At 48.5% G+C, this 14074-nt stretch overlaps 1 protein-coding gene across 1 annotated transcript; it reads right to left on the reverse strand.

Moving 5' to 3' along the window:
* Window positions 1–473: 473 nt before the first annotated feature.
* Window positions 474–13801, reverse strand: DCST2 (DC-STAMP domain containing 2). The gene is made up of 15 exons (XM_072983998.2): window positions 11526–13801; window positions 11002–11172; window positions 10262–10363; window positions 9441–9635; window positions 8583–8648; window positions 8220–8433; window positions 7291–7448; window positions 6724–6888; window positions 5423–5590; window positions 4523–4623; window positions 3869–3999; window positions 3005–3132; window positions 2089–2182; window positions 1590–1853; window positions 474–643 (listed from the first exon to the last, which is right to left on the reverse strand). Exons 1-15 carry the CDS (start codon window positions 11830–11832, stop codon window positions 568–570), a joined length of 2340 nt encoding a protein of 779 aa, XP_072840099.2. The 5' UTR covers window positions 11833–13801; the 3' UTR covers window positions 474–567.
* Between the last annotated feature and the right edge of the window lie 273 nt (window positions 13802–14074).

A 14074-nucleotide genomic window follows, 5' to 3' on the forward strand; every position in this document is an offset into this window, starting at 1 on the left:
CGGCATACGGCGCTCCAGATGCGTAGGGAAAAGCTATCACCTCACATCCACCCATCAGGAAGTAAAATTCAATGATGATTCAGCTCTGTTGTTGGAACTGATGTTTTTTTGGGGGGGGGTACGGCAGCTCCGAAGGGGGCTCCCTTATTCCTGGAGCTTCTTCCCGAAGCATGGGGGGGAGAAACAGCTTTTTTGGACTACCAGGCCCATCCTCCTCCTGCAACTGTGACCACTTGCTGGGGTAGGGGAGGGATCTGGTGGGATTCTAGGATTCGCACTCAGCTCCTGGTGGTTTCTGGGACTCTCTAGTCCTCCAAAAAAAGTAACTTTTCCAACCTCTGCTCTCAGGGATCCGTGCTGTCCCCTTGTTTGCCGAGGGCACCTCCTGTCTTTGAAAAATGTTCTCTGCAGCATCACTGATGGGCTGAAAATTGGCTATATGGAGGCTTAATGGTGGCAGTCTTCAAACCAGCAAAACTTAAAAATCAATTTAATAATTTTCCATGTACGCTCCTTTTGTAGAGCAAGAGTCAATGTTTGGTCTCTCTGTTTCTTAGACACAGATTTTCAGTCGCTTCTCACTTCTTCCAGTTCTTCGCTGCCACTAGTTTCGGCTTCTCTCTGATAACCGAAATCAAGGCTGCTGGAAAGGTCAAAATAAAAATAAGGACAGGTAAAAATGTGTGTGTGTTTTTTAAAAATTAATTTTAAAATTAATTTTTTTATTAAAGACAACTAAATTTAAATTTTGGAAACTGAATTACTTTGAGTGCTGTTTGTGGACAAGGAGGCAGGGCAAAAGTCTAACATTTTATTTATATGTATCCCGCCTCTTGCCCACTGATGAGATTCAAGGGTGCCGAGGAGGAAATAGATGTAAATAAAAGGTAGAAGGAACATTGCTATAAAAAAGACATAAAATGCAGCTTTCAAAGACACTGCTAGGAGAAAATGGAGCTGCTTTAAGGTTAAAAAGTCCATTTTGCAGCCACCAAAGGTCTTCCGTGCGGTGCGGATCAAAAACCGGGGCGGTGCAACCTGATCAGAAGGCAGTTCTAAATCTCTGCTGCCATGTTCTTTACCCCAGATACCTAGTGTTGTTCTGGGTTATTCGGTGGAGGCAACCGGAAATATTTCAAGATTCAAAAGGGACTTGCTGCTTAGGCGTAGTTGAAGAAAATTCTGCAAAATTGCCTTATTATTTCCAGAGGGGAAGGGGGGGGGCAGAGAAGTCTTTCAAGCAATACTTTCTGGGAAATGTTGGCTCTGTTTCTAACCCAGATCCACATTCAGAAATAGGGAATTCCAACATTCGCACCTTAAGAGCTTATAAAGACCGCGTCCTGGAACTGCTAAAATTATTACTGGCTCTCTTATTCTTACAAATCTTTGGGCTTTTCACCAAGGAAGCTTCAGAAAGCTGTGCGCCCAGAATTGGCGAGGTTTGTGAATGATAAGTGCCGTGGATTTGTGGCCCACTAGGCGGACGTTCCACAGGTGCGGTTCCAGGAGTGCAGTACCACCAGTTCAACACCTGCCCGTCCCACGGCTGTTTTTCCACCAGGACTGCTGGGGATGGTTTTTCTCACCTGGTGCCAGACCCCGAGGAAGAGGCGCTGCTTCCTTCTTCGTCCGAGCTGCTGGCGCTCTCTTCTTCCTCCGCCTTCAGCTGGGCCAGGATCTTTTGGGCCAGCTCCGGCGGCAGGCGGCGGCAGCCCGCCCGCCCCTTCACGGCCCGCTCGATCCGAGTCTTCAGCTGCCGACGCTGTTTCTGACGCTCTTCGTCCGGCGCCTCCCGGAGAGCCTGCACTGCCCCGATCCACAGCGCCATGGCTTCTTCGTCGCTGGAATCCCTGGGTGGGGAGAAACGGGACACCACAAGACCGCAGGCCTTTAAACAGGGATGCTGGGTACCAATTTTTGGCATCTGGGCCCCACAGCACCGCCTGCGCATCCTTGTGCCCCCAAAGGGAGCAGCACAGGAGCCATGCGGCCCAAAGGAAAGGAACTCGCTGATATAACGAAGTTGGTAAAATATTCCCCCCCCAACTCAAAACAAGGAGGATGCTTGGAAGGGGGCTTACGCACATCTCCTCGTCCATGTCTCCCTGGTAGGTGAGGGGGGCCATGCAGATGGAGCAGGTGTTGTTGAGGAGCTTGTAACAATCGGGGCAATAGATACCTACAGAAGTGGCAGAGGAGCGGCGGTCAGGTGGCAACCCGGAAGCCGAAGTGGCACGAAAAAAGCGAATGGGCGAACCAACCCTTTCTCACCCTTTTGCCCATCTGTTTTAACAGCCTCCTAGGGCTGGTACCTCTTTTTCTCTCTCGGGTGTGGCTCATGGATTTATTCTTAATTAAAGATTAACTCCCTGCTTTTTTTTTTTTAATGGGAAAAGTTGATCTACAGCACGACAGCTTTCAGGGCAAGCCAGAAGGGCCGCTCGGAGTTGTGATCCCAATCAGAGGAACATTTCCCGCTCCTGGATCTGGGCGAGTCGCAACCTTGGGAGCAACGTACGAGCCTCCTCGTCCCGTCTCAACGAGATACCCAAAGAAGGCTGAAAAAATAACCTCGACGGGGCTCGCAGAAATATTAAACGCGGGCAGACTTCAATCAAGTGATTGTTGCATGTTCTCACGTTGATTCTGACTTATGGTGACCCATAAGTACATTCAGAAGTGGTTTACCATTCCCTGCCTCTAGGGGCGCTGTGGGACTGCACAGGTTGCCCACAGCTACATAGACTGCATTTTCTCCCATGGACAGGAATCGAACTCGCAACCGTGAGTACCAAGTGCAAGGATTCACGGAGCTTTCCAGCTAGCTTTAGCCTGGATGCTTTTTTTGTATTATAGGAGTCTAGTATTAGGGGTTTTACCCTGATATTCAGATAGTGTATAAGTCTTTGGCATGGCCTTATATTTTCCCCCATTCTTGGACAGCCATAGGGGCCTCCTGCCTCTGACCTACATCCAACCCGGCCCTGCCCCACGTCCGAACCTCGGCACGCTGGCGTGATGCAGGAGACAAACTCCACACTGGCCGCACCCTCCCGGATTCGCCCACAGCCCATGCAGTACGATTCGTGGACGCCTAGCTTCTTCACCAACCAGGCACACATTCTAAATCTGAAAATAAATAAATAAAGGGAAACCAGAGCAGATGTTTACCTGTGTGGGATGCTTCTGAGCACCAGGAACAGGACAGAAACCCTGCTTCCCGAGAGACTCCACTTTAATCCTTTATAAAAAGCAACTTTCTACCCCTTAGGTTGGCGTTCATTCAGTGCAAAAGCTAGGAGAGAGGGGAGCATGCCGGAAAGCTTTTTAAAAGCCAATCAATTAATCTTTGCTGCCCAGAAAAGGAAGTAAGCCTTTTCCACACAAGGGTGGCCTTTAATGTCAGAGAAATTGTGGAAGGTGGCCTTTCAGGGGTGGGGAGAAAAAAAAGGAAAAAACAAACACCCCAAACACCAGCCTATTCACCAAAAAGACCTTTTTTGGATGGGAGGGGGAGCTTTAAAAGACTATCAAACTTGGGACAAAACTGAAGGCAACAGGAGAAGAGGAAGGCTCAATACGAAATGGACTGACTCAATCAGGGAAGCCACAGGCTGGATTTGGCAAGACGTGGGGAGGGTGGTTGAGGATGTGATATTTTGAGGAGCGCCCATTCAGAGCTGGACATATTGGCAGCCTGCAAAAAGCTTTAGGGAGATGCTTCTAAATTTTAGGATGAGGGTAAGGAGAGCGCCGAGGATCCTGGGGATGCGGGAAACATTGGGAAATGAAATATAGCAGAACCTTAGAGGAGCAGATCGTGATTCTAACAAGGGTAGGATTGGGCCCGAGGGCTGACACTTACTTTGTGGCAAGAACTACCAAGAGGTTCGTGTGGCCCCCGTCGGCCGACCGCTCTCTCACCGCCTTGAGCACGGCTTGGGCTAAGCCGGTCCTCCGGGTCAGGATGGTGTTGTAAAGGTAACAGATCCTTTCCTATAAGCGGTGGGGTGGGGAGGGAAGCCAAGCGTTAGAAGAAAGGGCGCACCACGAGGAGCTCGATTGCAGGGTCCGAATGGGTGGACGGAAGTGTGTATATGGGATTGTGCGTTTATTTTAGCTTCGGAAAGAAGAGAAAGTCAAGTTGTAAAGGGATGCGCTGCTTTGAAATGAGTAAATAAATGCATGGCTTGCCAGAAAAAGTTTCCTCCTCTTATGAGATTAGATTAGAGAGGTTCATTGGCTTTCAATCCAGACCGTGGAAAGGAGCTCTGCATTCTCTTGTGGAACTCCTGGCCACAAGAAGAGGCAGCTCTGAATACCACGGTGGTACTGTATCTCTCTTTGGTTGCACGGCCGGTAGATTAAACCACCGAGAAAGACGACCGAAAACGTGACGAGGCACAAACTTCGCATCCCGAAAGAGTCTCTGGTCCTACCACACTGGGGAAAAACCTCTGATAATTCCAACCAAGAGTGTTGGTGGGATGGGGTGGGGTGGCATTAGGAGGACACTCACCCGTTCCCGGGAAGGATAGTACCAGGCGCATACAACGCGCTGCAGACGCTGGATGTAGGTGCCAAAGATGGCGATGAAGAAACAGGAGCCGTACATGAAACCTGAAGATTTGGGGAGTAGGGGGTGGGGGAGGCAATTAGGAATAGGATTTTTGAACTTTTTTGACTACAAATCCCATCATTCTCCGTTCTCGGAGCTCTACCTGACCGACAACGCACCTTACAGATGCCTGGCTGTGGCTCGCCTGGGAGCAAGGCCTAACCAGGAAGGCTTTCAGGACTAGCTAGGCCTAGTTCGGGCAGAGTAGGGTGCCAAAAATTTTGGAAATGGCTGCTGTCTCACCAATTTTTGGGGGAACAGATGCTTTCTAGCTTTCTAGAAACTTCTTTTGCTCTTCGAAATGCATCGTTTTTCACACCTTGCTATTCCAACCGCAGCCACCAGAGGCTGCTGCAGAGTATTGTTCTATGTCAGCTGGATGCATTCAAAGAACCCTTGATAGTCAAATAGGAAAATTCCCCAAAATTTTCAGTTACAAAATTAGGTTTTACCTGTTTTTAGGTGTCACTGCACCCTGCTCTAGATAATTTATGTTTTTAAAACAGATTTTCCAAATGCTTACTTATTGCATCAGTGATGGTTTCTCCCTCTACGCCGGTACTTCTTTGATACAAATAATAATATTAATGATGATGCATCTGTTTGATGCCAAAATCTAGACACTTGAAATGTGGCATGGATACTAAAGGGAGCCATGTTTACCTTGTTTTTCAACTTGATTTGTTAATTTTTAGCTGATCAAAATTAATCAGCTTGTAGTACCATCTTCAGTCACTAGGTGTCTCATATCCCTAACCTTCCCTAACTAGAATAACCCTGCTTCTTGAATCTGCCACTTACCAATGATAATGTAGCCATTGTAATCGGGCTCAGCTGGACGCAAACGACATTTTCGGGACAGCACGCTAACGTTGCCTTGCTGTAGCACTTCAAACGCAGAGACCATGTCACGGTACAATTCACCCGTGTAGCCGGTCCCATTTACACCGACATTCATGGTCACTGGAGCTGCAAGGAAAAACCAGTCTGTTCCAGTCCGTTAGCACAGATGAACTATTTTCAGGGACAGTATGCAAACAGTGCTGGATCAGACCAGAGGCTTATTGAAAGCCAGCTAGGCTTGGGTTAGCATTGCACCCTTGGAACATCTTGCCACTTGGAGAGCTTGGCTGAGCCATACAGCACTGATATAAAGGCACTGTAAGTATGAAATGTGAAGCGGATTAACTTTCCCTAAAGATGCCCTAATAACCGGAATTTAGGGTGGTAGACAATGTATTTTTTTAAAAGCACACACAACGAAACAACTGCTAGAAATGGCACATCATAAAACTACCAGCAGAGAGAAAACATCAGCAACAGTGGCATGTTGAGAGACAGAATGGGAATTTGAACCTGTACTACTCAGGTCACAGATTTGATATTTCAATACACTGGGTCTATAATAGCTCATAAACAGCAGGAGAAGATAGAAAGATATTTTAAAATATAAAGTTGCCTTAAAACCTGCAGATCCAATTTCAGTCTCTAGGTGGCAGACATCCCTAACCTTCCCTAAAGAGCCTCAGAGGTTATTCCCAGGATTCATTTGTTTTATTCATTAAAAGACAAGTTGTTGAGTAGCAGACAGTGCACATCTGAGACTCAACCTGGCAAGAAGCTGGACCATATTGGTACAGTGGTGCCCCGCATGATGACGATAATCTGTTCCAGGAAAATTGCTGTACAGCGAAATCGTCGTCATGCGGGGGAAATCCCCATTGGAATGCATTGAAAACCGTTTAATGCCTTCCAATGGGGAAATACCTCATCGTCCAGCAAAGATCACCCATAGAGAACCACCGATCAGCTGTTTTAAATTGCTGTCTTGCAAAGCTTCTGTCTGGAAAACACCCATTTTCAGAAGGGAAGCCATCCATTTTGCGAAGGGAAGCCATTTTGCGGAGCCGGAAAAATCGTCGTTTTGTGAACAAACGGTTCGCGAAGCAAGGACCTAATCGATGTCAAGCGAAAATCCCCCATAGGAAACATCGTTTTGTGATCGCTATAAAAAAGTCATCGTCCTGTGGTTTTATCATTCAGCAAGGTCGTCGTCTAGCGGGGCACCATGTTATATTACTTTTCCTCCTCCTCCATCTTACCTCTTGCAACAATTTCGCCATGCAGATGATACCGCACCAGGTCCAAAAGCCAGAAGACGGAGAAGTCGGCTGCGATCAGCAAGATGACGAGAATCAATTGGCGACAGATGGAGATGAGAGCCAGAGCATAGCGTAGCTGCTCTTTGTGGGGCATGGAGAGCGAGACTGCATGACGAGAGACATTGGTGAAGGTGGTCAGGATTGAACACTGGATGATCCAGAGGGGGACACTATGTCTCCGGGCTAATGCTGCCCCCATCTTATAGAGGATATGTGTATCATATCACACTGAAGGTGAAGGGGAGGACTTGACTGACTGCTCCTCTTTTCCAATCCCGACGACAGCTCTCTGAGGAAGGGCAAGAAAAATCCGCTCTTGCTCAGGTTGGGTTTGCTTTGGAAAGTTACTTCTTTTAAAGTAGTTGGTTACTGTTTTAGTTCCAAGCTCCCTCTGAAGTCAGGAGCTACCCTTATCCTATGATTTGGTGTTGCAAAGTCCTAGGAAGATGGGAGTGTGGGAAAGGGAGCAGGAAATGAAACCCTCGAACGGCATGCAAGACGTCCTACCTGGGCGGATGTATTTAGTGCTTTCCCTCGCGGACAAGGGCAGGACGGTGGGCCTCTTGTTTTTTCTCCGCATCTCATCCATTTCAAGGAAGGCCGTCGTGATGTAGATGTTATCGAAACTGTCTTCGTGGAGGTAATGTTTCCGATAGAGCAGCGCTCTGCAGTAGGTAGAGAGGTTCCCGTATGAAAACTCTCATGTCCAAGAGGGACTCCCCAAATCTCTTGTGACCCATGGCTAAGGATTGGGCCATTCCTGCTGGGACAGGTCTTTTGTAAATCCAATGGATATCAATTGTCCATTCGGAACCACCACCACCCGCTAAATATTTTTTCATTAAAGCAAGCTCAGAACAATATACAGTGGTGCCTCGCTAGACGGTTACCCCGCATGACAGTTTTTTCGCTAGACATTGACTTTTAGCGATCGCTATAGCGATTCGCAAAACAGTGATTCCTATGGGGGAATTTCGCTGGACAATGTTTGGTCCCTGCTTCGCAAACTGATTTTTGCTAGATGATGATTTTGACAGCTCCCTCTGCGCTCGCAAAACAGGTGTTTCGAGACCTAAGCTTCGCAAGACAACGATTTAAACAGCTAATCGGTGGTTCGCAACGCGGCTTTCCTATGGCCAATCTTCGCTAGACAACGGCGATTCTTCCCCATTGGAATGCATTAAACAGGTTTCAATGTATTCCAATGGGAAAAATGCTTTTCACTAGACAAGGCACCACTGTCTAGCAAGGCACCACTGTACATTTGAGACCATGGTGGGTTGTGGGCCAGCAGCCACGTCTGCTCAGCCTAACGATGGTTTTTTAGGGGGAAAAACAAGTGCCGGCTGGAGAGGATGGGAAATGTTGTACCCCCAGATAATCAGAATGGGGAACCGGCGTCCGAAACTCTCTCTTTTTCCTCTCCGAGGACTCACTTGATGTACATGAAAAGCATCACCAGGGTGGAGGTGTAGCCGAAAAGCCCGACAGCTTCCGTCGCCGGCTGCAGGCGGGCCGAGACCTCCTCCATGATGTCGAAGGCCACCTGGGAGAGGCTCTTGCTGGCATTGACGTTCACCTCGTATCGGTGCACGGTGGTGAGGTTGAATTCGAATTCGGCCCGGACGCGGTCCAGCAGGGCCACCACCGCTGCGGGGGGGGGGGAGGAGGAAAGGGCTTAAAGCCACGAGGACGGGTGGAAATCTCAGCCTCTTAACCCTGCTTGCAGGCCGGAGCTTCTGAGGAAGCAACTCCCCGCATTTGGCCATCTAGGGTGTAAGGGAGTTGGATCTACTCACGTTCAGCCACTCTGCGACGCAGGAACGGCACAATGTACTGGGGGATAACGCAAAAGACCAGGAGGACTGCGGGCAGGAAATGATGTTTATTTATTTTCTCTATCCATGGATTTAAAATATTTCTATGCCCTCTTTCTCCTCGTGTGTCCAAGGCGGCTTACCGTATTTAAAAAAAAACCCAACCAACCTAAATAATAAATCATTGCAATATTAAGGAAGTATCAAGCAAATATCCTATTCAAACTCATCAGAAGAGCGATATTCAAAACACAACAGAAAACAAAATCTCCTTGGCACAGTGTTATAAGTTTGAAGTCTTGTGTAAAAAAACAAAAAGGGGGTTGCTTGTGTCCGCCCTCCCCCCATTTTTAAATGGCTTTAAGTTTGGGTTGTGTCGTGTCATGTACATTTTTAAATAGTTATACATTTAAAATTTAAGAATTACATTTTAAAAATCACCTCTGTCAACTAGAGAAAAGTTTTCGGCCTGCTGGCGGAAGGACGGCCAAGATGGGGGCCAGCCTGGCCTCCAGCGGCAGGGAGTTCCACAGGACACCACAAGAGCAAAGAACTGACAGGGGGCTCGGCTGTACTTCTTTTTGCGCCATCAAATTGTCCCTGATTCACGATGACCCTATGAACAAACGCTCCCCAATACGTCTGATGCTCAACTGCCCGGCTCAGCTCTTGCAAACTCAACCCTGTGGCTTCGTTGCAGGAGTCCGTCCGTCTCACGTTGGGTCTTCCTCTTTTCCCACTAAGGTTTTCGGCTAGCCAAGACAATGCCATGAACGTGACACGCGCGGGGAGGACACGGTAAGTCACGCAGGGAGGAGGCGAATAGGGGGGAGGTCTTACCGTTCGCCAACCCGCAGAGGTATTTAAACAGCAGGACAATGTAACAGAGGTAATAGAAGAGGGGGACGACACGCTGGCACTGGTCCTTGGCGTTTTCGAAGATCCGGACGCACTTCCGGTAAGGGGCGCCCATCTCTTCGTTACAGACTTCGCCCAGATTCAGGAGCCAGTACCAGACGTTGCGGAGACAGTGAGCTGCACGGGAGGAAGAAAGGGGGTCGCGGGTGAGCTGGGCACGATCCTCGAGGATCAGGCGAGGCCCAGATAGCAAGCCCTCCCTCTCCCCCCCTCTTTGTCAGGATTCGAACACCTAGCCTGTCCTCTCATATGGGGTCACAAGTAGATTTATCTTAGGCTTTTTTCTCAGACTGACCGGGGGAATCTCCCGGAGACGTCCTCTCCAACATGGAGAATATTTTGAGGGCCACAGGTTTGAGAATGTCAAAACCTAGTCCGTTCGACTCCGAGGCCCACTTCGCTCAAAGGTGTGGCCCTCCAGAAGGGGATGGAGCAGAACTCCCACCTGTCCCGGCCAGCAGGGAAGGATGATGGGATTTGTAGGACACGAGCGCCTGGAAGACGCACTTTGAGCTGGTTCTATTAGGTCCTGATCTAGCCACAAAATCGGGCAAACAGGGTGTGTGTTTTACTTGCCCGTGTTGCTTGGGGACGATGGGGTTTGTGGTCTGACAACATCAGTGGACTCAAGGTTGGGAATCACGGCGTAGGGGTCTTTTTTCTGAGGCTGACTTTAGCCCTGGATCCCATAGAAAGCTATGGCCTTCTTTCACCCCACGGTATTCTGCGCCCCTGGCACTCACCGACATGCCTCACGGAGTCCATGACGGACCGGAAAAGCTTTCGAACCCGGTCCCCGACTACTTTGGCCTTCTGGGCAATCTCCTTGATTTTCTTCAAGGCATCTAGGCAGAAAAGAGGAGTAATAGGGTAGAAACAAAATAATCCCCCCCCCCTTTAGTAAAATGTCCACTAAAGGTTAAGAGGACTTTAGGGGCGTAAAACTAAAATTTAAGGGCACTTTAGTTCTCAGCTTCCACAGAATGGATTTTTCTTCACCTCCAGGCTTAATTCAAGAGCACAAGCCACAATTGTATAATACAATAGGAACCCCTCAGCCACAAGATTGGTATCTGCGGATTTCACCTATCCACGGCCTGAAAATATTAAAAATATTAAAATGAAAAATCCGAGAAAGATATATTTCTACAGAGGAGGATAATTTGGCTTCCAGCCCCTGTTAAATAAATGAATTTAAAAGCAAAGAGAGAGAGAGAAAGAGAGAGAATCTTGGTTCCCACTATGTGGTATTGGGAATAATTAACGTTTGGCACGTTAGGTCAACCTTACAAAGTCGTTGTGCGGGCCAAAGGGGAAAATCCCCACCCCCACCCCGTCCGTAGTTGCAACCTTTTAGGTTGGGATTTCTAAAAAAGAAACAGACAGATGAAGGAAAGGAAAGAAAAAACGCTGCGATCGAGCAGAACCCGATCAGAAATAACAGCGGAGTGACGTATATATTTAAAATCCCCCCTCGTCTCACTGAGCAAAGGTTCGCGGGCCCTCTGGAGCATCTCCACCGTCTGGTTGAGGGCGAGCTCCGCCCCGCAGGAGACGGCCTCCGCGCTTCGGGTGAAATTGCGGATGATGTTCACGAAGGGGCCTTCCATGGCCAGGCCGAACGCCAAGAACATCAGCATCATCTTCCCTTCCTCTGCAAACAGGCGACAGAGAGGGAGAGGGGAAAAATGGCCAAAGTCCTTTAGCGACCCACAAATCTATGATGGGGGTCAGGGTGGCTTAAAGCCTAAACCTCCCTCATCCAGCCTTCTGTTTCTGCCGAGGACAAAAAGATGTCCCGGTGGGAAGCCGGCTGGCATTTCAGAGGTAGAATAGTTGGGAGTTCGAATCCTGACTGTGCCGCCTAGAAGAGCCAGCCTGGGTAGGGAAGGGAAGGGTAAAGCACTGCTAAGTTTTATCTCCCTGGGAAACCCTAATAAAGGGTCGCTGACATGATGGCAGATGATGATGATGATGATGATGATGATGATGATGATGATGACTTACTTGAGAAAATCTGAGGCAGCATCAGGAGGACAGTGGCTCTCACTTTAAACGAGAAGGCCATGCCGAGGCTGAGGCTGATGGCCAAGGTGATGGTGGACAGGAGGCAGTACCAGATGTTGTAGCCCTGGGCCAAGAGGACCAGCGCTCCATACGCGGCGGAGAGGATGATGCCCAAGGAGAAGCCACCCACGCTCCGGGCCACCGAGCGGCCCAGGCTGTCCTCCCCCAGCTGGGGAGGCGGGGGGCTCTTTCTTTTCCGGCTCCGGCGCTTCTGCCATGGGGCAGAAAAATGGGGAAGGAGGCCCATGGGGTGGGTCACCCTATAGAAACGAGGTTTTCTTTGACTCCAACAAGGGGATCCGGAGAGGACGGTGTCGGTTTGCAGCGTCGGTCAACTGTGGAAAGAACAGAGTCCCAAAACCAGCAGGGGGTGGGTTGGAGCTGTCCCTATAAATTTATTCCTAATGGAAACCTAAAAGGCCAGTAAAACAGAATCCGCCTGGTTCCAAGCGCTATTAACCAGATTCTGTCCTGGCTCCGCCCCTTTTGTAACCTAGCTCCTCCCCCTAACTTGGTTCCAGGCTGGCTTTGCATTAAGCCACACCCACATTCTACCTTGGCTCCTCCCATTCCTTGCTAGATAGTCTCTGGACTCCTCCTGGCCACGCCCATATGGTGTCCTGGCTCCTCCCCTCACTGCCTTTGTCCTGTCCTGGCTCCACCCACATTGCTGCCTGGCTCCTCCCACACTTGTCTCCTGGCTCCATTTAGCCCCTCCCATATTCTCCCTCAGCTCCACCCCTCACTTTTTAATCCAGCCCCTTTCAGCTATTTTTTTTTTCAAGTTCTGCTCTGACTTTGGTGAACCTCCAGCCCCAAATCTGTGCAGGATCAGAATTTCAGGGTGAGTTATCATGGAATTGAATCCCTCGCTTGGCTTACCTGTTAAGCCGCACAGCGATCATGGCAACCTAGAACTCGGATTGCGACAACAGAACTCCCGTGAAGGTGGTCGGCGTACCTTTGGGCTGTACCACTTTAGATTACGTGGGGAGAATTGACTCTGTTAGAAAGCACTCCTCCAACCTGGGGGGAAAAATACAAATAAATATTGCTTCCTTGCAAGTAGAAATCTAGAAAAAAAGTGCTTCCTTGCAGGTAGAAATCTAGCATGTCAGGAAGCAGGCTAGGTCTATTCCTGCCTCTGTAAGGTCAGTGTTCTAAGCAGCAGCTCCCCCTGGTGGTGAGAGCAAGAGGGTCCAGCTTCTTGCCCCTCTGGCTGGGGGATTATGGGAGATGTAGTACAAAATCATGCTGTCTAGGGGATTTTGGGACTTGTAATCCAAAACAGTGGCTTCCCTCCAGCCTAAAGTCACTGAAACTCTGCTATAAAGCAGCCTTCCTCATTTTCATGAGGTTTTGTATCCTGCTTCCGTTAGTCTCAATCAAGGAGGGGGGGGCATGCAGATTGCGGATGATGGCTGTCGTAGTCCAAAACATCTAGAAGGCACCTTGAGTGGAGAAAGCTTGTCTCTACATGAATAGAAAATGCTATCAATAGGCATGCATGTGGCATGTATGGCTTCATACTGTGAAATTTCAAAAAATAATAATTCTGTCTTGCAAGTAGAAATCTAGCGCATCAGGGAGAGAGCAACGCGAGATCCTTCTGGAACTGCTCTGATTTGATTGATTGATTTATGATTCTACAATTGTTTTTAAACAATTCTTCCCACGAGCCACAGACGTATACAGGAACAATGTACAGAATTAATTTGCCTGTTTTTTTTTAAAGTGTTCTAATAGTGCATCTTCAGGAAGTATTTAATTGGACTGCTGTCACTTGTCTTTTCACCCGGTTGGGGTTTCAGTTCTTCGACAGGACCGTAGGAAATGTCACGGGGGGCACTGATAGCATGGCACAATACCAAAAACTGAAAAAGCAAAAAGCCAGAAGGCAGAAACCACCCAATACGAGTAAGTCCCTTTCTCCTTTCTGGAGAAAATCAGATTTTATTTAGAATAAAGGCCTGGGTTTTCTTTCATTTCCTTCCTTCCTTCCTTCCTACCTTCCTTCCTTCCTTCCTTCCTTCCTTCCTTCCTTCCTTCCTTCCTTCCTTCCTTCCTTCCTTCCTTCCTTCTTCCTTCCTTCCTTCCTTCCTTCCTTCGGATGTTATTTTTCATCCCTGCTGCTTCATATCTGGATTTATAATTAAACGGCTTTAATGAAATGCAACGGGGCAGTGTGGCCGGGTGGTGGATCATGGGAATTGTAGTAAACAATATAAGAGCCTCGTGGCGCAGTGGTTAAAACGCTGTACTGCAGCTAAAACTGCTCACGACCTGGGGTTCAAATCCCAGGTAGCCGGCTCAAGGTTGACTCAGCCTGCCATCCTTCCGAGGTCGGTAAAATGAGTACCCAGCTTGCTGGGGGGGCAATGTGTAGCCTTTATAATTAAAATTGTAAACCGCCCGGAGAGTGCTTGTAGCGCTATGGGGCGGTATATAAGTCCAATAAATAAATAAATAAATAAATAAATAAACAGAAT

Source organism: Pogona vitticeps, chromosome 15 (assembly GCF_051106095.1).
Source record: "Pogona vitticeps strain Pit_001003342236 chromosome 15, PviZW2.1, whole genome shotgun sequence".
NCBI lineage: Eukaryota > Metazoa > Chordata > Lepidosauria > Squamata > Agamidae > Pogona > Pogona vitticeps.